General features: G+C 32.0%; 1 protein-coding gene across 1 annotated transcript in view; it reads right to left on the bottom strand.

Annotated features, from left to right (window-relative positions):
• The window catches only part of LOC111710680 (uncharacterized), a 54,900-nt gene that overhangs the window by 14,091 nt on the left and 18,667 nt on the right, over positions 1-22,142 (bottom strand). The window contains exons 16-32 of the mRNA XM_023484800.1: positions 19,953-20,007; positions 17,925-17,994; positions 15,903-15,995; positions 13,335-13,385; positions 11,958-12,014; positions 11,061-11,189; positions 10,790-10,902; positions 10,107-10,182; positions 9,666-9,770; positions 7,895-7,989; positions 7,588-7,686; positions 6,004-6,123; positions 5,187-5,245; positions 4,247-4,289; positions 3,544-3,660; positions 2,395-2,477; positions 486-648 (exon numbers count right to left, since the gene is read on the bottom strand). Of these exons, the coding sequence (XP_023340568.1) occupies positions 486-648; positions 2,395-2,477; positions 3,544-3,660; positions 4,247-4,289; positions 5,187-5,245; positions 6,004-6,123; positions 7,588-7,686; positions 7,895-7,989; positions 9,666-9,770; positions 10,107-10,182; positions 10,790-10,902; positions 11,061-11,189; positions 11,958-12,014; positions 13,335-13,385; positions 15,903-15,995; positions 17,925-17,994; positions 19,953-20,007 (1,528 nt within the window). The remainder of the gene's footprint in view (positions 1-485; positions 649-2,394; positions 2,478-3,543; positions 3,661-4,246; positions 4,290-5,186; positions 5,246-6,003; positions 6,124-7,587; positions 7,687-7,894; positions 7,990-9,665; positions 9,771-10,106; positions 10,183-10,789; positions 10,903-11,060; positions 11,190-11,957; positions 12,015-13,334; positions 13,386-15,902; positions 15,996-17,924; positions 17,995-19,952; positions 20,008-22,142) is intronic.

Here is a 22,142-nt window from a genome sequence, read left to right as displayed (position 1 = left end):
ACCGTGAATTTGAAAAAGCTGTAGGGAACCATAAATTGGAAAAAAGGATTAGATAATTTCTGTAACAGTCGTTTCTGAGGTCTAATCCTATATGGGTATCTAATTAATTTTAATCCTGTAAAAACGGCAAAAGGCATTTTAAAGTAGCTTTTGTAGTAGATTTTGACACCCAATTCAAAGAATTGGGTAAACAGACATGAAAAATGAAAAAAAATCAGGGAAGGAGTTTATGGATGATAGAAATTTGCCTCCAACAAAATTCAATTTACATAAAATTTTGAAAATCCATTTTTTTTAAAGATAAATTCCGCAAAATGTTTTGTTGTTTTCGTTAACAATGTATACAAAGAGAAAATGTTCACAATTCAAACAGAAGATGGGCGCGCGCGCCCTTAAAGCCTAGTATTTCTAAATTTTACTACTGATAATAAATGAGTTAGCCAGTTGGACACATTAACCCCCCCCCCCTCACCTGACCACCTTACCTTTAAAATATCGGTGACTGGAAAATGTTCAAACTGCGGCATGGAATTCTGGAAACTTCCATTACAGACCTTCTTTTTACTTTTTTCCTTCTTCTTTTTATTTTTAGTTGGTTTCTCCGAGGTTCGAGGAACTTTCGCCCTTACCGTCGCTGTTCCAGGATTCCTGTCAGTAAATTGGGAATATTAAAGGGACTGTTAAGGTAAAATGAAGCCTAAATCTTTTGGGAGTTGATCGCGACAATATTAGTTCTATCTGATGTCCATATCTTGAAAACTTTATATCAATTTCTCTAGACAAGAACATCAGATAGAACGCGATCAACTCCTAAAATTATTAGGCTACAGCCTATACCTTTCTTGCAAAATTTTCAAGAAATTCACAAAGTTCGTTAAAATTTTCAACCTTTCATTCTAAATCTTTTTTTTCCAAAATACAATCTTCTTAATGCGAAATGAAAAAATTTCGATTTTTATCGAACGAAAATTGAAAGAAAATTTCTCGAAAATGATAAATTTTTGCGAAAATGTCATCATTATAGAAGTTTGTTCAAATTAAAATTTTAAAAAATTAACATATAAATGTCTTTTAAATTAAAAATAAAACAGCAATTCTCAAAAACATGGGCAAAATTGTGGGTAAAAATGTAACTCCCCCATACTTTGACTTTTAAGGCTCAGTTGCAGTCCTGTAAGGCAAACAATTAAAAGAGAAAAATCCAATGTAGAGCCAATTTTTACCAGGTAAATCACAGTGTGGGAAAATATCAGAAAATTGTGGCCTGCACTTGGCTTTTTGAAGAAGAAGAAAATTTGAGTATTAAAGCCAGCAGACTTCCTTCTCTTTGATGGAATATATGGACGTTTCTCTTTAAATATTTGAACTGGTTTATTCTATTAACATAGGTTTTAAAATCTAGTCAGAGGATTATAAAAAATACATTTTCAAAAGATCTCAACCATAAAGAAACTGTTATATAACTATACTACAATAAGTATAAATACATAATATTAATAGAAAATCCAATAAGGAATAATATTTGAAAAGATTTCTCAAGTCAAAGAAATGGATTACACTCTTCTCACTAGTTTGAATACTCCATTAAAATATACAAAATTCTGTATTGGTATCAAGTTTAAATGTTTTTCGGAAGATTACAAATTCTACTTGGGTTTTCTCTACTGATCACTTGGTAAAATAAAACTTCCTTAACTTCCCTGTAAAAAAGCTGTAAATAATTTAAACGTTTTATTTCTTTTCACTTATTTAACTTGAAATAAATAAAATCTATAGTCAATATCGAGTTTTAATCATTTTTTTTAGCTTTGTGGTAGAGATTCGTTTATTGTTCATTTATAGTTCGTTTATAGTTCGTTAACGACCCACTTCCTTCGTTTTTTCCACTTGTTCAAGAAACAATATTTTGCTCGTTATCTAAATTATCGTTTATATTCCATCTTTTTCGTTAGTTTTCTCACTTAACGATTCCACTTAAATAGATTCGTTCAGTTAAATTGCTTTTTGGATAAAATCGTCTGTTCAGTAAAAAAAAACAATAGTTTTTTAAAAGTTTGTTAAAAAATAGTCGGTTCAGTAAAAAAACCCATAGATTTTAAAAAGTTTGTTCCAAAAAAATGTTCGTAAGTAAATCGATAGTTTTTTAAAACACTTTCGGATAATTTGTTCGTTCCGTAAAAAAAACCCGTTTTTTTAAATTCATTCGAATGATTTAAAATAGTTTTTTTTCTTTTACGCTTTGAAAAAACATATCATTTTCATTTCTCCGAACATTCCCAGTCGTTCGTCCATCGTTTGTTTTGGTCTGAACGACACCATCGTTCAAGTAAAATTTTATTTGTTCCAAAAAGCAAGCACATCTATACTTAGTGCTACTACCTTCAAAGTTATTACCTTTTAAATATTGTTCCTGTATTCTGTAACAATGGAACACTGCGGGGTGTTGAGGAACTATAGGAACTACCAGGCCCAGTAAACTATATCAGAACATATAATCATTTTAAACCCGTAAACTATATCAGAACATATAATCATTATAAACCCGTAAACTATATCAGAACATATAATCATTATAAACCAGTAAACTATATCAGAACATATAATCATTATAAACCCGTAAACTATATCAGAACATATAATCATCTTAAACCCGTAAACACTCTAGAATACGATTTACAGGGTTACCCGCAAAGAGTGAGACTTCAGAGACGACTGATGATATCATTTAAATGAATATGTATCCCTACATCCTTGCACGTATTTCTATCTTTAACAAAAGTCATAATTACACATTTAACAAACATTTTTTAAGATGACCAAATTCAAAATCGCTTCATTTGAAGCATTTCAGGTCCCAAAGTCTTATTCTTTGTGGGCAACCCTGTATAAACTTTAAATACATTTAGTTAACAATCATATTTTGTTTGTAACTTACCTGTGGTCGTGGAGTATCATTGTCTTGTTTGTAACTTACCTTAGGTCGTGGAGTATTATTGTTTTGTTTGTAACTTACCTGTGGTCGTGGAGTATTATAGTTTGTAACTTACCTGTGGCCGTGGAGTATTATTGTTTTGTTTGTAACTTACCCGTGGTCATGGAGTATTATTGTTTTGTTTGTAACTTACCTGTGGTCGTGGAGTATTATAGTTTGTAACTTACCTGTGGTCGTGGAGTATTATTGTTATGTTTGTAACTTACCTGTGGTCGTGGAGTCTTATTGTCTTGTTTGCAACTTACCTGTGGTTGTGGAGTATTATTGTCTTTTTTGTAACTTACATGTGGTCGTGGAGTCTTATTGTCTTGTTTGCAACTTACCTGTGGTCGTGGAGTATTATTGTCTTGTTTGTAACTTACCTGTGGTCGTGGAGTATTATTGTCTTGTTTGTAACTTACCTGTGGTCGTGGAGTATTATTGTCTTGTTTGCAACTTACCTGTGGTCGTGGAGTATTATTGTCTTGTTTGTAACTTACCTGTGGTCGTGGAGTATTATTGTCTAAACTCACCTGTGGTCGTGGAGTATTATTGTCTTGTTTGTAACTTACCTGTGGTCGTGGAGTCTTATTGTCTTCTTTGTCTGATGAGAGAGATGTTTTAGAAATATCTTTACTACAGTACTCTAACAAGTGAATCTTCCCACCAACAAACTTCTCTGTAAAGCTCTGTAAATAAACAAAAATTAAAGGGACTGTTCGCGTAATTTTAAGTGACCCTCCATGCATAAAGGATTCCATGATTCATATTGGTACCATTAAAAGCTTTGATCAAGTATGAATAATAAATCAATATTTTTACTTTTAATACTATATGGTTTCAAAAGTGACTTTCGGATGTTTTACTGCAGGAAAACGTACAGAAATCATCAGAATTAAACTAGAAAAACTACAAAATCTTCCAAAATCATTATGATAAGGTGAAAATTTTTAGGTTACCGTTGTGAATCAGGCATTGCCATCTTTGCATGAAGGGTCACTTGAAATTGTACGCTATGCAGTCCCTTTAATATTAACCATTTATGTTTTAGAATTTTATTGAAAAAACTTCAGTGTACCCTGACATGGAGTGTACATTGTGCAGTGATCACATGACTTTACTGGCATTTATTTTGTAGTTAAAAAAATAATGATATCTCAGGCTCCGTCAATTTTCAATGAGACAATTGCAAATTTACGATTAGAGTTGAAGACACAGCGGGCTATTTCAACTTTAAGAGAAAATCATAATTGATTAAATGAAACCAAGATGTACCTGATAGTAAATGATGGATGGGGATTCATAATCTGCTTCATATCTAAACAAAATAATTGGTGTCTTTGCAACCAAATCTTATTTTATAATCTCAATATCTTTGCAACCCAATGCTGTAGACCTTTAACATTTCAAACTTTAAATTCTGTAGGATCGAATATTCAAAGTTTAAAATATCAAAGGTTTATACCATCGTCCATCAGATTGTGAATATATAGGGATTTGACAATTTAAGTTTTTGATAAAAACTCAATTGCAGTGCAAACTTCTTTTTACATAAACTTACTTTATATTTTAAACTGAGATATTTCGTCACAAATCAGAATTGCATGTTACTAAGCTAAGCTTTGACAGAAAACACAGAAATTATCACCAACTTTTTTAAATTAAGGAAACATAATAGGTCACCCAATTTTCATTTTCAATTTTCATGTTTATTATAAAACATTTAAAGATGTTCATGGTTCAATGTTCAAAGATGTTCATGATCAAACGTTGACAGATGTTTATTGTCAAACGTTCAAAGACACCTGAATAATTGTTATAGCCTGAGTACACCTGAATAATTGTTCTAACCTGAGTACACCTGAATAATTGTTCTAACCTGAGTACACCTGAATAATTGTTCTAACCTGAGTTCACCTGAATAATTGTTCTAGCCTGAGTACACCTGAATAATTGTTCTAACCTGAGTACACCTGAATAATTGTTCTAGCCTGAGTATACCTGAATAATTGTTCTAACCTGAGTACACCTGAATAATTGTTCTAACCTGAGTACACCTGAATAATTGTTCTAACCTGAGTACACCTGAATAATTGTTCTAGCCTGAGTACACCTGAATAATTGTTCTAACCTGAGTACACCTGAATAATTGTTCTAACCTGAGTACACCTGAATAATTGTTCTAACCTGAGTACACCTGAATAATTGTTCTTACCGTAGTACACCTGAATTCCCTGTATCCTGGCATTCTAACTTCAACTGTGCTTTAAAATCCTGAATTCAAACCAATAAGAAACTTTTTTTTCTTTTCGGAGATAGAAATGTAATTTGTTTTGATTAGAATTTGAAAGAAAATAGATGAATACTGATTTTCTTCTTTATCTCTAAGGGACTGTAGTTGTATTTCAAGTAATCCTCTATTTATTTATGGGCCTGTATAATTATTTTTTCTTCCTCTTCTCTCAATTCTTTTTATTTGCATTTTTCTTTAAAATTGACTTATGCATTTCAACAACAACAATAAAAGGCGGAAATTGTCAAAATTCAACACATTTAAAGATACAAAATGTCTTTCTTAAAGGTATCGTTGTGTGCAAACCATGCCACTCTATAAATAGAAGATTACTTGAAATTTTCTTAACAGTCCTTTATATAGATTCCTAAGAGTGTTAGAAATCTATCAAATCAGCATTGACCTTTCGACAGTAGAAGCAGAATGATTTTGAGAACAGATTTAACAAAAAAGAAAATATCAAGAATAGAACAAAATCAATTGAAGAAACTAAAGATTGTTTCTTTTGTCAAAAATAATATATATATATATATAAATATAGAGTTGGTTGAGCGCTCTGGTCCCTATTTAATTACCCAATCAAAATTCTTCGGGATGGTAGGACAGCCAGCATTATTTACATTCTGTTGTTTCTTTCCTTAAACTAGTTCACGAACAGTCTAAATATGCGAAAGAAAATGTACACCATCCCTAGACCCCCTTTCCTTGTTTTTTCGTAAATAATGTTTTATTGGTTTTCCTGATATGTAGCGTAGGTTTGAGGTGAGCGCATAGTTCTCCAGATACAAAGACGACCCATTATGGCGGGAACAGGTAATCCTTGACTGTTAAAGGATACTCCACCGTACACTTCCTCCATCTGAGAAAGGATAAGACTTCAGAGACGATCGACTAAACGGAATTTATGTTAAACTTTAGCACTATATAAACTCCGGTTCATTTCAAGTAGCAGGTTGACTTTTAACCAGCTTGAGCAAACTGTACACATATAGACTATATATATAGCAAACTGGGAATGAATCAACCCCTCTAGAGAGATTCTAAGTTAGAAGAATGTTTTCAAAGCAGCAGACTGACCTTGACCTTTAAATTTTAGTTTTTGTTGGACTGTACATTGTTCCATTTTCGGCAGGGTTATGTAAATCAACAGAAGATTCCTTCAAAAAATGGCAAAACCCCATAATTTTGAGATTTTTAAAGAAAAAAATAATGTGATTGGATGTTTTTTCTTCCCAATCAACCAATATTCTTACACTATTCAAAGCATGAAATTATCGTCAGCGATTTCTAAAATAACGACCGTTAATTCGCCTTTAATAAATTGAGATCGTTAATGAACAGTAAAACGCGAAAATCCGTTAACTCATCGGATTATTTAGTTCTTAGCTAAGAACAAAGAGATACCTGAAAAAAGAGATGCATTAAGTTTGAGTATCTATACGGCGAATCGGCTTTGTAATATTGGCATGTTAAGTTCAGAGTCTTTAGGAACTAAGTATTGAATATAGCATTTAGTAATATCATTATACAGAGACTGCAGTAACTATTCTAATTTGCGGATATTTTACTTCACCATTCATTTTGGTAACAATGGATAAAATTAAAGCAGAAAATAAATTTTTGAAAATTTAAATTATTCTTTTAAATTGTTTCCATTCTAATAAACTTCAAAGAACAAAATCTTTTGATTTTTTCAAAGAATTTCAAACTCTCCGTATAATAAATATCATAACATTGTCTCCTGGATTGTGGTTGATTAAAAAAAAACCGCCAAAATTAAGAGACATTGGATGATGGGCCAAACACTTGTTTACAGTTTACACCTCTAATCACCACATGAAAGGTGTATCGTGCGCATGTCACAATAAAAAAATTATATCTGTAAAACAGTTCACATGGGTTCTTCTTTGTTGGTCCAATTTTAAGAATTTATTTGATTACTAAGATATACTTTCTTGGCAGCGATCCTTAATTCTAAATAAGCGTATATAAAATCTCTTGATTGACAAATGCAAAAACGCATTAGAATAGAGTTACAGGGTTACCCACAAAGTATGAAACAGTAAAGACGACCCAAAACTTTAAAAATATGACGATTTTAAGCTTGATTTTTGGTTTCTGCCTTTAATTAAGTATTTTACTTAGTTTATTAAATGGTTAAGCACAGAAATAAACCAGTTTCGGCCTACACAGAACCCTGTAGCAAGAAAATGGACCGAACAATTTCCGTACAATCGTCTCTGAAGTCGTATCCATTGTGGGTAACCATGTATATACATAGATAAACATGTGTTTCTTTAAATAAATTAACACTAGATCTAACCTGGGCCTCGTAATCTGATTTTGTTCCATATCCTCCTTCAATGTCGGAGGTAAGATAAAAAGGATGGATCACTCCGTTGTCATCAGTCCCCATTCCTCCCTGAACAAAATAATAAAGCCAAATTATAATTCTATATGTACAATACTGTGCAAGGAGGCAGGGGCTGCAAAAGCGCCAAGATCCCCGCGAAATTATCTCCGAGCCTCCTCATTTAAAAAAATGACCCTCCATGCCTTTACTGCACTGTATATACCTTACCTTTACTGTATAACCTACCTTCACTATGAATGTGTACTGTATAACCTACCTCCACTATGAATGTGTACTGTATACCCTTTGCAAGGTATAAGTCTGGTGCGAGTTCACCGTTTATATACCAGGCATGTCCATGCTCTCCTAGACCTGGAATAATTATAATATTTAAGAGACATCTTGACGTCTTTATATCGTGCACAACTGCATGGCGTATATTTAAATATCCGAGGTGGGCCAACCTTTGCCGTGCTAGTTTGGACTGTACCGCCAATTTACAATTACTAAAGCGGCAGACCTGTCTGTGTGCTATGCAAGAAAATCAAAAGAAAAAAGTTTTCCGAAAGTAAAATAAAATAAAATAAAATATGAAATAATTTTACTCGGGGATAAAATCTGAGTGTCTAAAAGTCACAAAAGAAAGCGTTATTAAAATCATTTTTATGACTTTTAATAGAACCTTTTTTCAGCATAGTTTTATCAAAATATTATGGGTTTGTATTTGTATTATGATTCAAAACAAGGCAATGTTCTTTCGTTTAAAAAATAAACTTTTAAAGTTTAAATTAAAAACTTTGTTATAACTAACATCATATTATTGTTTGCATTGTTATAAGTTAGTGGCGGTTTTTTTTCTCCCCCCACATCTTACGGTAATAGAGAAATGAGTGTTTGCGACAAACTCTGATTTTAAATTCGTATACCTTGGCAACCAGTTTGAAATATCAAAGTTTATTTTTGCCATCAATGATCAAAGGAAATTTTATGTTGTGGCAAAAACAAACAAGCTTTAAACTCTTTATTTTTCATTTCTCTGAGCTGAACGCTCCTCCCCCCCCCTTTGTTACATACTTAATATTTATTATATCCGAATTTTTTTTTACCAGAAATTCTTGCCATATAATTTGTTCCAAATTAAGCATATGAAAAATAAGAATAATATAGAAAACATAATTATTATGATTACTAATAAATATTATTAATCAAATGATGTTTTTTATTCACCTAATTCATTATAAAGTTTATTTAACAGTTTGAAAAATTCAAAATTGAAATGAATAGTCTAGGGAACATACTGTATTAATGTACTCTACTGCATATAATTTGTGAACATTTATATGATTTGCACACTTTGAACTTCCTTTCAGGCTGAAAGGGACTGAAAAAATTCATACCGAGAGATTCTTTAAATTCCCTTCTAATATATATTCTATTCTCTATGGTGAAAACAATACAGGAATCGAATTTAATGAATCCCAGTAGAAAATTAGGGTTTCCAGCGAACGAAAACTTTAGCGAGCAAATGCGAAATTTAGCGAAAGGTTTCGTTGGGAACGCACCAATGCGGAATTTCGCAAAAAATAATGAAAATCTTTGCGCTTTTTTTTCTAAGAAAAATGCGAAATTTAGGGCAACACGTATATCGCGAAAAATTGTCGCTAAACGATTTGGAAACCCTAATCCTAGGTCGCCGATTTACTTATTCAATCCTTATGAATCGGTGATTAAGGATTTGAACCGGTTTAAGTACAGGGTTATCCAAAAAGAATGAGATTTTCGTTACGACTCTTTAAATATAACATTAACGTTGAAGGTTAAATTGAAGGTCTTTCAACGGTATTTTGATTTGAGAAAGAAACAAGTTTCCAGTTGGCATAAATGTAAGAAAAATGACTAAATAAATTCTGTACAGTCGTCTGTGAAGTCTCCTTTGTAGTTAAATAACTTGGCGTAATCCAATCATAGGCTATTTTGAGGAATAATAGTATAAGTATTTAGATATTTACATTTCTTTAAATATTCAAACACGCAGGATAAATATTAACCTAGTGATGGAACCTCCCAGTTCGAGTCTAACGGGGTCGGAGGGTGTGTTGGTGCTGCCCCAGGGGGCGGTGCACCTGGAGGCGGAGTTGCTCCGGGCGGAGGGCCTAAAAACAAAGAAAAAAGTTTAAGTTGTTTAAATTAGAAAATTTTTCAGTTTGATGCGTATGTTTAAATGTTAAGCAATTCTTTTTAAGTTTTTCAATATTCAGCTCCTAATTTTATAATCCAATTATCTTTGCAACCTAATGTCACTGTTAGTTGTCCATATACACAAAACGTCTAGAGGTTGGGGCTTTTGAATTTAAAACTTTAAATTATTAAAGCAGATTTAATAGTCTGAAATATCAAATTTTATGATGTAAGGATTAGAAAACAAGAGTAAATAGTGAGTAGCCAATTATGCAAAACCAAAGCTAAACGAATGCTTTATTATAATTTACCTTTTGGGAAGAATGGTTTTATGAACTTATTAAGTTCAGGTATTAACTCCAAGGTCGTCTTCTGCCCATCGGCTCTCTGACAATCAATCAATTTAGTTTTGAAAAATTATTCATATTTTACTTAAAAGGCGGGGTGGGGGAAAGGGGAATGTCTTTTTGAGATTTATCTCTCTTTCAATTCTACTGCATCACTGTAAATTGTCCTAATTGGCAAAAAACTCTCACAGAAAATTTCGGGTTTAGAAATAAATCTCTTCTATAAATAAACTTTGCTTTTCATGGTGTCTGTATGTTTGTTTGTTTGTTTATAACCGATAAACGTCAAAACGTTTGAACCGATCGGGCCCAACTTTTTTTGTGGGACCTGACATGATCCCAGGTGACGATTTAAGGATGGTTAGAATTGAAAAAAAAATCCACAAAAAAAAATGATAAATGTTAAAAGTTAATTTAAAGATGGACCCTAAAGCACCATGGAAGCCTAGTATTTAATAAATTATGAAACGAGAATTGTAGATTCAAAAATCCAAAAATGTTGAAATTGAAATTTTTTTTTTTCTATAAGGCATTGATGTTTTTTTTTCTCTAAGTATGGAATAAAACAGTTCAAAAATAGATATAATTTTTTTCAGTTATGACAAATTTAATTAAAATTAAGATAAAATTTTCTTCTTAATTTTTACCTTTGGAAACTGTGCCTGAAGAGCTTGAAGTGCGTCCTTCATGTCCATGCTTGTCGGCCTAGAATTGTCTAGGGCTGGCCTAGGTTCCCCGCCCTCTAGTGAGTTTTTTACACCTGCTGTCCCTGCCTTTATAAGTGTGTGTAAAGTCATCAGATTACCTTTGGAAACTGTGCCTGAAGAGCTTGAAGTGCGTCCTTCATGTCCAGGCTTGTCGGCCTAGAATTGTCTAGGGCTGGCCTAGGTTCCCCGCCCTCTAGTGAGTTTTTTACACCTGCTGCGGGTGGTCTTTGAGGGGGGGTGGGCGGGAGATATGGAGAGGAAAAGGGCTTATATCGTTTTTTATTGTTGAGATATTCATCTTCAGCTGTGTAGGTGTAATCGTAGTTGTAATCATCAGTATCTAGGAAAGTTGAAAAGTACTAAAAATTTTAAATATTTTGGAATTTTGACTTCAAATGTTTACTTCCATATTTTTCTACTGTGATGGTGCGGGGGTGAAATCCATGAGGGGGGAGGGGTACAGTGCCCCCTGTTTTTTACAATAAAAATGCAAATACAAATCTGCTTCCTTTAGTGAATATAAATGTAGAATGATTATCAATTATACAAGGTATTTTTATAGTGTCTTTATGCATTTCGTTAAGAGAAAGATAAAATTCACAAAAACTAAATCATTCAGTAATTATTTAAAAAAAACTATACATTTACGGGATAATTTTAAAATAATGGATAGTTCTACAAAAAGACAGCAGAGCACAGTTTTCTCTCGAACCCAGAAAACCAAGGTCAGGAGGAATTTCCGGAAATTTAATTAAAGTTTTCCCTATAATGGTCAACCAACTCAAATTATAATTTTTACTCTCAGAACATTACTGTCGGGTCGGGTAAACCTTTCCAGTCCCAGTGTGTACTGTATCGCCCGGAAATTGGGTAAATAAAGCAAACACTCAATAGGACTAGCCGGTACAACAAGGTTGACGTGGTCAGACTTTAGGTTGAATTTAATTTTACTGAAGAGTCAGAGGTTCTGTCGTCTTCGTGTAGGATTCTCCAGTATATTGAAAAAGTTTCGCAAATGTATAGTTTTATCTATTGTTGGTTTATTTGTATCTATCTCTGAAGGAAATGAAAAAAACCTTTTCTATAGAATCAAAAAATAAAATATTACCTTCATCGTAATTAAGATCAATTCTTCTAATGGAGTTTTCATCTTTCTCACTTGACCCTTTAAAAAAAACATTTAAAAAAAATGTAAAAAAATCAAAGATAAAAATAAAGCATAACAAAAAAAACCTTTAATAAAATATTTGAAGAAAGAAAATGTAAAAAACCAATCAAAGATAAAAATAAAGCATAACAAAACAAACCTTTAATAAAAACATTTGAAGAAAGAAAATGTAAAAAAANAAGATAAAAATAAAGCATAACAAAAAAAACCTTTAATAAAATATTTGAAGAAAGAAAATGTAAAAAACCAATCAAAGATAAAAATAAAGCATAACAAAACAAACCTTTAATAAAAACATTTGAAGAAAGAAAATGTAAAAAAAACAATCAACGATAAAAATAAAGCATAACAAAACACACTGTTAAACAAGCTTTTACATTTTATCCGTGATATCGAACTAAATTGATGCCACATTACTTTTACGACTTAGTGACCTCGTAGCTTCTTGAGTTTTGATTTTATGCACAGGTATGAGGATAGCAAACTTATCCAGCTACATATTTTTAATTTAAAGCAAGTTTGTTCTTCTTTCTAGCTATTATAATAAGAGGAGTTTACATGATTGAAAGGTTTAATTTTTTATTTTTTATTTAAATTTAAATACATTTACTTCACTTTGACGTGGACTGTCATTATAAATGTGCTTTAAAAATTTTATATCGAGCATTTGTTTAAAATTATCAAGAAAAGAATGTAAAGAATATTTCACAAAATAAAATTAAAATATCAAAGGTTTACACGATCAGGCTGCAACAAAAAAAATATAAAAATTTTGAGTTTGTGGCAAAGACTCAATTTCTTTCATATTCATAACAATCTGTTTGTAGCCTTAAATGAACTGTTGTAAATCTCTAAATGGTTTCGGTTTAGTCGATTTTATACACTTTGCAAGTTTACGTGCACAAATCGAGAAGAGTTTTGCCCATTACTTTTTAAAAACGGACTCTTACTAAAATACTTCATACAGTGAATCCCAGATATATTAATACATTATTAGTTTAATTTAATTCAAGGTAAATTAATAGACCTGAAATATGGATGCAATTGATATATTAATATTAAACTCATTTTTCCGCGGCATTTGATCTTAAATATGTAATACGACATCATAAAAAACTCTTGCTATGTTTTCATATATCTGGGATTATACATGTCCAGGGATACAATGAAATATAATAACTCAGTGAGGAAACAATTTCAAGAAAATTGATCCAACTTTACAAAAAGCAATTAAGATCTAAGTGTACAAGGGCAAAGTGTCAGAGTTTCTTCTAAAAGTACAAAAACATTAAAAATAAGAATCTAAATAAATCTTACCCCTGCCTTTATAAGTGTGTGTAAAGTCATCAGAATAAGATTCAGTGAGCCCTAAAATAATTTAAAAGTAAAGGAATTGAGTCTTTGCCACAAACTCTGCTTTTCTAAATCCTATATCTTTGGATTCCAATGTCGTAGACCTTAGATATTTCAAACTATGAATTCTGTTAGATCAAATAATATAAGTTTGAAATATCAAAGGTTTACGACATTGGATTCTAAAGATATAGTGATTATAAAATCAGAGTATGTGGCAAGGTCTCAATTCCTTTACAAAAAAAATAAAGAGAATGTCGGTAGCTTTTACAAGTTGTTTAAAAAAGATTGTCAATTTTTAAAAGAAATTTCTAAAGAAACTGAACCTTCCCAAAACTCTCTTATTCTTCTATTTTTTAAATCTCGTATTGTAGACCGTTTGCACTATCACGGGGAAAGTGATTAGAGTCAGCGGACGGAACTTAATCTTGCAGGGGTGATATCGATATCCAATGTAAGCGCTTCTAAATTTGTGGATCAATGCTTGATCCCTCAATTAAGATACAAGATATCACCTCCACGGAATATGGAAGAGGAATAAAATTAATCCGTATAGGTCTGCATTAGATGAAGATCAATGTTTAATCCCGAGATTTACAATTCAAAAGTTCTGATGTCAGTTTCGTTTGTTACCAAACCTCATTTTCACATGAACGAAATAAAAGAAAAAAAGTACAATTCCTAAAATAACATGAATCTCGTTCTCTCCCTTCCTTCAAAGATGTTAGGAATGAATGTAAAAAGTTAGACCCCTATCCTGGATTAACAGTGTTAACTCTATTTTATGACTAGTTTATTTTTATGATAATATGGTGGGGTTAAAATTAGAACTGGGTGGAACTGGGGCGATGTGACGTCAGGGAACGGCAGTTTTGAAAAATAAGCGAAATATTCTAATAACAAAAAAGGGAGCTTCACTCTCACAGAAAAACCTTTATTTTTTGGCATTTTCAAGGATATTTCTATCCTTTTTCTGATCGTAAAACAATGATATTCCTGTCAATTTCAGATAGAAAAACAAGGATATTCCTGTCCTTTTTCAAATGATAAGCAAGGATATTCCTGTCCTTTTTCAGATAGAAAAACAATGATATTCCTGTCCTTTTTCATATAGATAAACAAGGATATTCCTTTCCATTTTCAGATATAAAACAAGGATATTTCTGTCCTTTTTCAGATAGTAAAACAATGATATTCCTGTCCTTTTTCATATAGATAAACAAGGATATTCATATCCTTTTTCAGATAGAAAACAAGGATATTCCTGTCCTTTTTTCAGATATAAAACAAGGATATTCCTGTCCTTTTTCATATAGATAAACAAGGATATTCCTGTCCTTTTTTCAGGTAGTAAAACAAGGATATTCCTGTCCTTTTTCAGATAGAAAACAAGGATATTCCTGTCCTTTTTTCAGATATAAAACACGGATATTCCTGTCCTTTTTTCAGATATAAAACAAGGATATTCCTGTCCTTTTTCATATAGATAAACAAGGATATTCCTGTCCTTTTTTAGATAGTAAAACAATGATATTCCTGTCCTTTTTTAGATAGTAAAACATTTATATTCCTGTCCTTTTTCAGATATAAAACAAGGATATTCCTGTCCTTTTTCAGATATAAAACAAGGATATTTCTGTCCTTTTTACTCAGGGAAATGGTTTAAAGGTACCGTTAGAATTGTACAATTAAATTAAACCTGCTGGGGCCCGAGTGAGGGGGCTGTGGGGGATTTAAGAACTTTAATCAAAGACATTGTGCTCTTCTTAATTTAAGAATGCTACTTTTTCATGAAATAAAAGGTCTTTGATAAAAATTTCTATTGAAGAATTCTTTGTAGCTCTGAATCTGATTGAAAAACGTCTCTCTATTGAAAATATATTTAAAATTTTTTTTGAAAAGATTAAAAATTAAATTACTCATTGTTAACCCTTTTAATAATGACCATATTTCATGGGAATCTTATTTTATGCAGTTTTACATATTAATCATGTCATTTATAACTAAAATATGCATTGTCCCCCACATTCCCTTTCTTTTACGTTGCTTGATATGGTCTATATTCTTTTCTAGAATAAAACTGATTCAATTCAACTTCATAAACAAGCAAAAATTGGCCGTTGTTTGACTAACTTTTTTTTCTTTCCAATTTAACTTTAGAGTCAGTTTGTTAATTATCAAAGTCACAAGAAAAGTTATATAAAACAAGGTGAAGTCCCCGGCGTTGCCCATAAAATAAATAAAACACTTTTAAAAAAACCCGTATTGTGGAATTAACATTTTTTTATAACTTATGTGCACCCGGAGGTGCCCTGTTGGAATTTTACAAAAAAAAAATTCAGCCAAAAAAGTCTAGCCCTTGGCCAGACAGCTATGGCTAAGTTATTTATATGGCAGTTTGAATTGCACCCAGCGACCTCCAGGTTTACGTACGATGTGAGGAGGCAGAATGTACGGAAGCTTAAGCCCGAGTATAATTGCACCCCGCTTGACATATCAGTGCTTTATTATTTCGAAAATATATCTCTTTACCTGTCTTGACAACTGTAGGTTGAAGTTTGTGTAACTGTTTCTCTAAAGGACAATTCCAGGTTACAGGTCGACCAAACTCAATATAGATTGGATCTAGGAATAGATAGATAAATAGATAATAACCAAACTCAATATAGATTGGATCTAAGAATAGATAGATAAATAGATAATAACCAAACTCAATATAGATTTGATCTAGGAATAGATAGATAAATAACCAAACTCAATATAGATTGGATTTAGGAATAGATAGATAAATAGATAAATAGAAGACAAAATGAGACTGTGATGATGAACTAAAACTCGTTAGATGGCAATTCCAAGGTAAATTATATCGTTTGCGTTGAAAAAAGTCTTTTTCTGGTGTTTTTAATTGATTAGGTAAAGAATGATAATTGTTAAGGTTGTAGAGAATCAAGAAAACAGACAGAATAAATTCCCTACAGTCGTCTCTGCAGTCTCATTCTAGGATTCTGTGTAAGTAAACCATGTAATATCAATTTTACATTTATGTTACCGTTAAATTGTTTGTATTTTATAATTCTCTTCAATACTATTTTTTATGAATATTAAAGTAATTTTGTAAATTTCTTTAAAAACAAGTTTTGGAAAATACACAAGCTTCGCCAGCGGTGGCTCTCCGCCTTGAATCATTAAATCAATGCATGGATCCCTTAATTAGATTAAAGTTCTCCATGCAGGGTATGACCACTACGGGATATAAAAGAGAAAGTAACGGAATTGAGTATTTGCCACGAATTCTGATTTTCTAACCCCTGTATCTTTGTAGACCTTATATATATATATTAATTCTGTTATATAAAATAAATCTTTAAGTTTTATATTATCAAAAAATTACAAAATTAAGTTGCAAAGATTAGAGGAAGATCAAAGTTTAATCCTGAGATTTACAACACAAAAGATCCCACTTCAGGTTACTAGGTACACAATAGTTCCTACTTCAAGTTACTAGGTACACAATAGTTCCTACTTCAGGTTACTAGGTACACAATAGTTCCTACTTCAGGTTACTAGGTACACAATAGTTCCTACTTCAGGTTACTAGGTACACAATAGTTCCTACTTCAGGTTACTAGGTACACAATAGTTCCTACTTCAGGTTACTAGGTACACAATAGTTCCTACTTCAGGTTACTAGGTACACAATAGTTCCCACTTCAGGTTACTAGGTACACAATAGTTCCCACTTTAGGTTACTAGGTACACAATAGTTCCCACTTCAGGTTACTAGGTACACAATAGTTCCCACTTCAGGTTACTAGGTACACAATAGTTCCCACTTCAGGTTACTAGGTACAAAATAGTTCCCACTTCAGGTTACTAGGTACACAATAGTTCCTACTTCAGGTTACTAGGTACACAATAGTTCCCACTTCAGGTTACTAGGTACACAATAGTTCCCACTTCAGGTTACTAGGTACACAATAGTTCCCACTTCAGGTTACTAGGTACACAATAGTTCCCACTTTAGGTTACTAGGTACACAATAGTTCCCACTTCAGGTTACTAGGTACACAATAGTTCCCACTTTAGGTTACTAGGTACACAATAGTTCCTACTTCAGGTTACTAGGTACACAATAGTTCCCACTTTAGGTTACTAGGTACACAATAGTTCCTACTTCAGGTTACTAGGTACACAATAGTTCCTACTTCAGGTTACTAGGTAAACAATAGTTCCTACTTCAGGTTACTAGGTACACAATAGTTCCTACTTCAGGTTACTAGGTACACAATAGTTTCCGAATGTTAGCATACAAAAGTCAATTTTAATACAAAGGAATTGAGTCTTTGCCACAAACTCTGATTTTCTCTTCCCTATATCTTTGCACCCAATGTCTTAGACCTTTGACATTTTTATATAAGTTTGAGATATCAAAGGTTTACTACATTGGGGTCCAAAGATAGAGGGATTAGAACATTAGAGTTTGTGGCAAAGACTCAATTCCTTTGTTTTAAAATTGACTTTTTTTATGATAACATTCGGAAACGTCTGATTTACCTTGATTTTTAAGAGGTTTGTTATTCATTCTAAGATCCGCCTTCTTATACCCTACAGACCAAAATACTTCCTACAAAAAAAGTAATTAGCATAATTGCTGATAGCATTCGGTAAGCTGGATATTACAAGCAAAATGTGCCAAAAAAATTTTTATTATCATAAATATCAGCTTGATTATGGAGTATGGAATATACAAGGTGAGAAAAAAAGCCGGGATTGGCAATATTTACATAAATTGTTTTTTTTTTGCAGAATTCATGTTTTAAACGAAAAAAATGTAAACTGTAGACGAAAAAAAAACATTAGAAATCAACAGTAATGTTTTTCAGAAGAAAATAGGCCTGAAGTACCGTGCACTTTAAATTATTTTGGTTTAGTAATTTGCAAAATCATAAAAACGGTATTACGTCTGAATATTCATTTTTCTTTTATATTGGCATAGTTCGTTGCACGTTGCAAATTTCATTTTTCTTTTATATTGGCATAGTTCGTTGCAAGTTGCAAATTTCATTTTTCTTTTATATTGGCATAGTTCATTGAAACTTTCAAATTCTCATTTTTTTAATATTTGCATAGTTCATTGAAACTTTCAATTTCTAATTTTTCTTCAATATTGGCATAGTTCCTTGCAACTTGAAAATTCTCATTTTTCTTTCATATTGGCATAGTTCATTGCAACTAGTAAATTCTCATTTTTCTTTCATATTGGCATAGTTCATTGCAACTTGCAAATTTCATTTTTCTTTCATATTGGCAAAGTTCATTGCAACTTGCAAATTTCATTTTTCTTTCATATTTGCACAGTTCATTGCAACTTGCAATATCTCATTTTTCTTTCATATTTGCATAGTTCATTACAACTTGCAAATTCTTATTTTTCTTTCATATTGGCATATTTCATTGCAACTTGCAAATTCTCATTTTTCTTTCATATTGGCATAGTTCATTGCAACTTGCAATATCTCATTTTTCTTTCATATTAGCATAGTTCATTGCAACTTACAAATTCTCATTTTTCTTTCATATTGGCATAGTTCATTGCAACTTGCAATATCTCATTTTTCTTTCATATTGGCATAGTTCATTGCACCTTGCAATATCTAATTTTTCTTTCATATTGGCATAGTTCATTGCAACTTGCAATATCTCATTTTTCTTTCATATTGGCATAGTTCATTGCAACTTGCAATATCTAATTTTTCTTTCATATTGGCATAGTTCATTGCAACTTGCAATTTCTCATTTTCTTTCATATTGGCATTGTTCATTGCAACTTTCAAATTCTCATTTTTCTTTCATATTGGCATTGGTCATTGAAACTTGCAAATTCGCATTTTTCTTTCATATTGGCATTGTTCATTGAAACTTGCAAATTCTCATTTTTCTTTCATATTGGCATTGTTCATTGCAACTTGCAATATCTCATTTTTTTCAATTTGTATTGGTCATGGCAACTTTCAAATTCTCATTTTTCTTATATATTGACATAATTCTTTGCAACATGCAAATTCTCATTTTTCTTTATATTTGCATAGTTCATTGCAACTTGCAAATTTCATTTTTCTTTCATATTTGCATAGTTCATTGCAACTTGCAAAATTCTCATTTTCTATTCTAGTTAACACAAATTCCCACACTCTAATGTTACAAGCTAATTTCTGCTGAAAATTATAGTTTTATCTTTAACCCTCAGCTCTTGGAGTTTAAAACATTCCCATCAAGTTTTCAGAAACATTTATTTTTAATATTCTTTAAACTCGTGATGACATTAAATGTTTGTTGACTTGAATTAGAATAATTATTAAAAGGAGAGTTGGCGATATAATTTTACAATCATTTATATATGAAGTTTAAATCTATGTTTGAGAAAAAATAATAAGGATACCTTTATTTTTTCAGACTTTAAGTTTTTATTTTGTGTTTTAAAAGAGAGCTTAGTATTTTTATGCAGCAAAGACAAGCCAGGACATTGACAAAGTTAATCAGTAGATCAGCTGTTCTTTGAATCGGATTTAATTTTTATTTCACCTGTTTTCCCTTGGAGGAAATAGAAACATCATAGGGATCTGCAGAGAGCAAAGGTCTAGAAAAAAAAATTAAAATAGGAATTATGAAATAAAATATGGTAAAATAATATTTCTAATCTATATAATAAAACAAGATATTCGTATAAATATATGTTGCGTATAGCCAGCCAAAAGGCTAGACCGATTGGGCTAAAATTTTTTGTGGAAACTCATAGGTGGTCGGGGGGTGTTATAGGCTAAAAAAAAATTTTCCAGGGACAACGCCCGGCCCTTCAGCAATTTCATAATAAATCATAGTTTCTACAGGTTTTTAAACATTCAAAATGCTGATACTGTATAGATAATTTACAATTATTTGAGATGCAAAATCAAATTTTAAAATTGCACGCTAGACAAGTTTGTTTTTATTACGCAAAGCTAAATGTTTACCCTGATCAAACATATTTTCCAAAGCGATTAATAAAATCGTTTCCGCGTCAAACTAAACTAATGGAGATACGATGTCATAAAATCGTGCAAGTAATATCACATACATTCTATCTTCTCCGTATGTCTAGTTAGCAGTAGTATCATCATAGATTAATAACAATACAGATAGAACACTAGATGTCGTCTTTTCAAGATTTAATGGTTTTTTGTTCACAAACACCCTGAGACTGAAGCCCGAAAGAGTTACGCGCATGCTCCCTCTCTATCTTGTCATTTAACGCAGCATACACGTAACTCCTTTGGGATTCTAGCTCATAATAATAGTGAACGATTTAAATCTTGAAAAGAAGACATCTAGTGTCGTATCTGTATTATTATTAATCTATATGGATATCATGCCATTGTAGACTAAGAAGATACAAAGTGGCAAAATATTTAATTTTGAAATGCAGTTATGCACTGTAATCTTGCCAGGCTACATTTGTTGCATAACACGTTCTGGGTCGACTCTATACTGGGAAATCCAGACTGGATAGTACGACTGAATGAATATACGGACCATGTTATACCGACTCGGATCAAGCTACTTATAGTGCGATGACGTAAGCTCAAAATTTAGAGCACCAAAGTTCAAAGAACGTTATTGGAAATTTGTAAAAATCTACCTTTGTTTTATTTCAAAGGTTGCAAATATATTTCTCAATACATACATCCTTTTCTAACTATCTATCCAACTTTAACCCCATTTACGGCATCATTTTTAACTTTCGGCTTTAAAAATATTATGCTTTGAAATGAAGATTCTAAAGTTTTATGACACAGTGACCCAATGGTTGCAGACTCTCGCGGAAAAAGTGATGCGAATTACTTGTTAAAAAATGAAGCTAAAAACAAGTGTTATATAGTTATAAATGTACAGGTCTAGTGCTACCTAAAATGTTCATGTCTAGGGCTACCTAAAATGTTCATGTCTAGGGCTACCTAAAATGTTCTTGTCTAGGGCTACCTAAAATGTTCATGTCTAGGGCTGCCTAAAATGTTTAGGTCTAGGGCTACCTAAAATGTTCATGTCTAGGGCTGCCTAAAATTTTTAGGTCTAGGGCTACCTAAAATGTTCATGTCTAGGGCTACCTAAAATGTTCATGTCTAGGGCTACCTAAAATGTTCAGGTCTAGGGCTACCTAAAATGTTTAGGTCTATTTCTACCTAAAATGTTCATGTCTAGGGCTACCTAAAATGTTCATGTCTAGGGCTACCTAAAAGTATGAATAAGTTACTGAGGTAAAATCATAGGGCTAGGCGTTACGACACTTGAAATTCAACCAAGTCCTCATGAGCAGCCTGGATCTATGTGAAAAGGACAAAACATTTTAAGTTTTCTCTCCTTCTTTTTTTTGTATCGAGGCCAGTGGTATAATTATGCATATTACGGATTTAATCTTTAAACAGCTAAATTTATCTTAGCTCTAACTTTTCAAAGATAAGGTTTATCTTTATTACCAAACTTTAATACCCGTCTAGATTGAGTTCTGGTTTTTAAATCTTGGAATTAGAAGACTTGTACTAAAACTACAGAGTTTAAGTTGTACGCCGGTTTAAGATCATAATAGACGTGGTTCAACCTAGTTCTCAATTGTGCGCCGGTTTAAGCTCATAATAGACGTGGTTCAACCTAGTTCTCAATTGTGCGCTGGTTTAAGCTCATAATAGACGTGGTTCAACCTAGTTCTCAATTGTGCGCCGGTTTAAGCTCATAATAGAC

The sequence above is a fragment of the Eurytemora carolleeae genome, unplaced genomic scaffold, assembly GCF_000591075.1.
Source record: "Eurytemora carolleeae unplaced genomic scaffold, Eaff_2.0 scaffold1086, whole genome shotgun sequence".
Lineage (NCBI taxonomy): Eukaryota > Metazoa > Arthropoda > Copepoda > Calanoida > Temoridae > Eurytemora > Eurytemora carolleeae.
The sequence above is the reverse complement of the archived record's forward strand: the minus strand, read 5'-3'. Positions and strand labels throughout refer to the sequence as shown.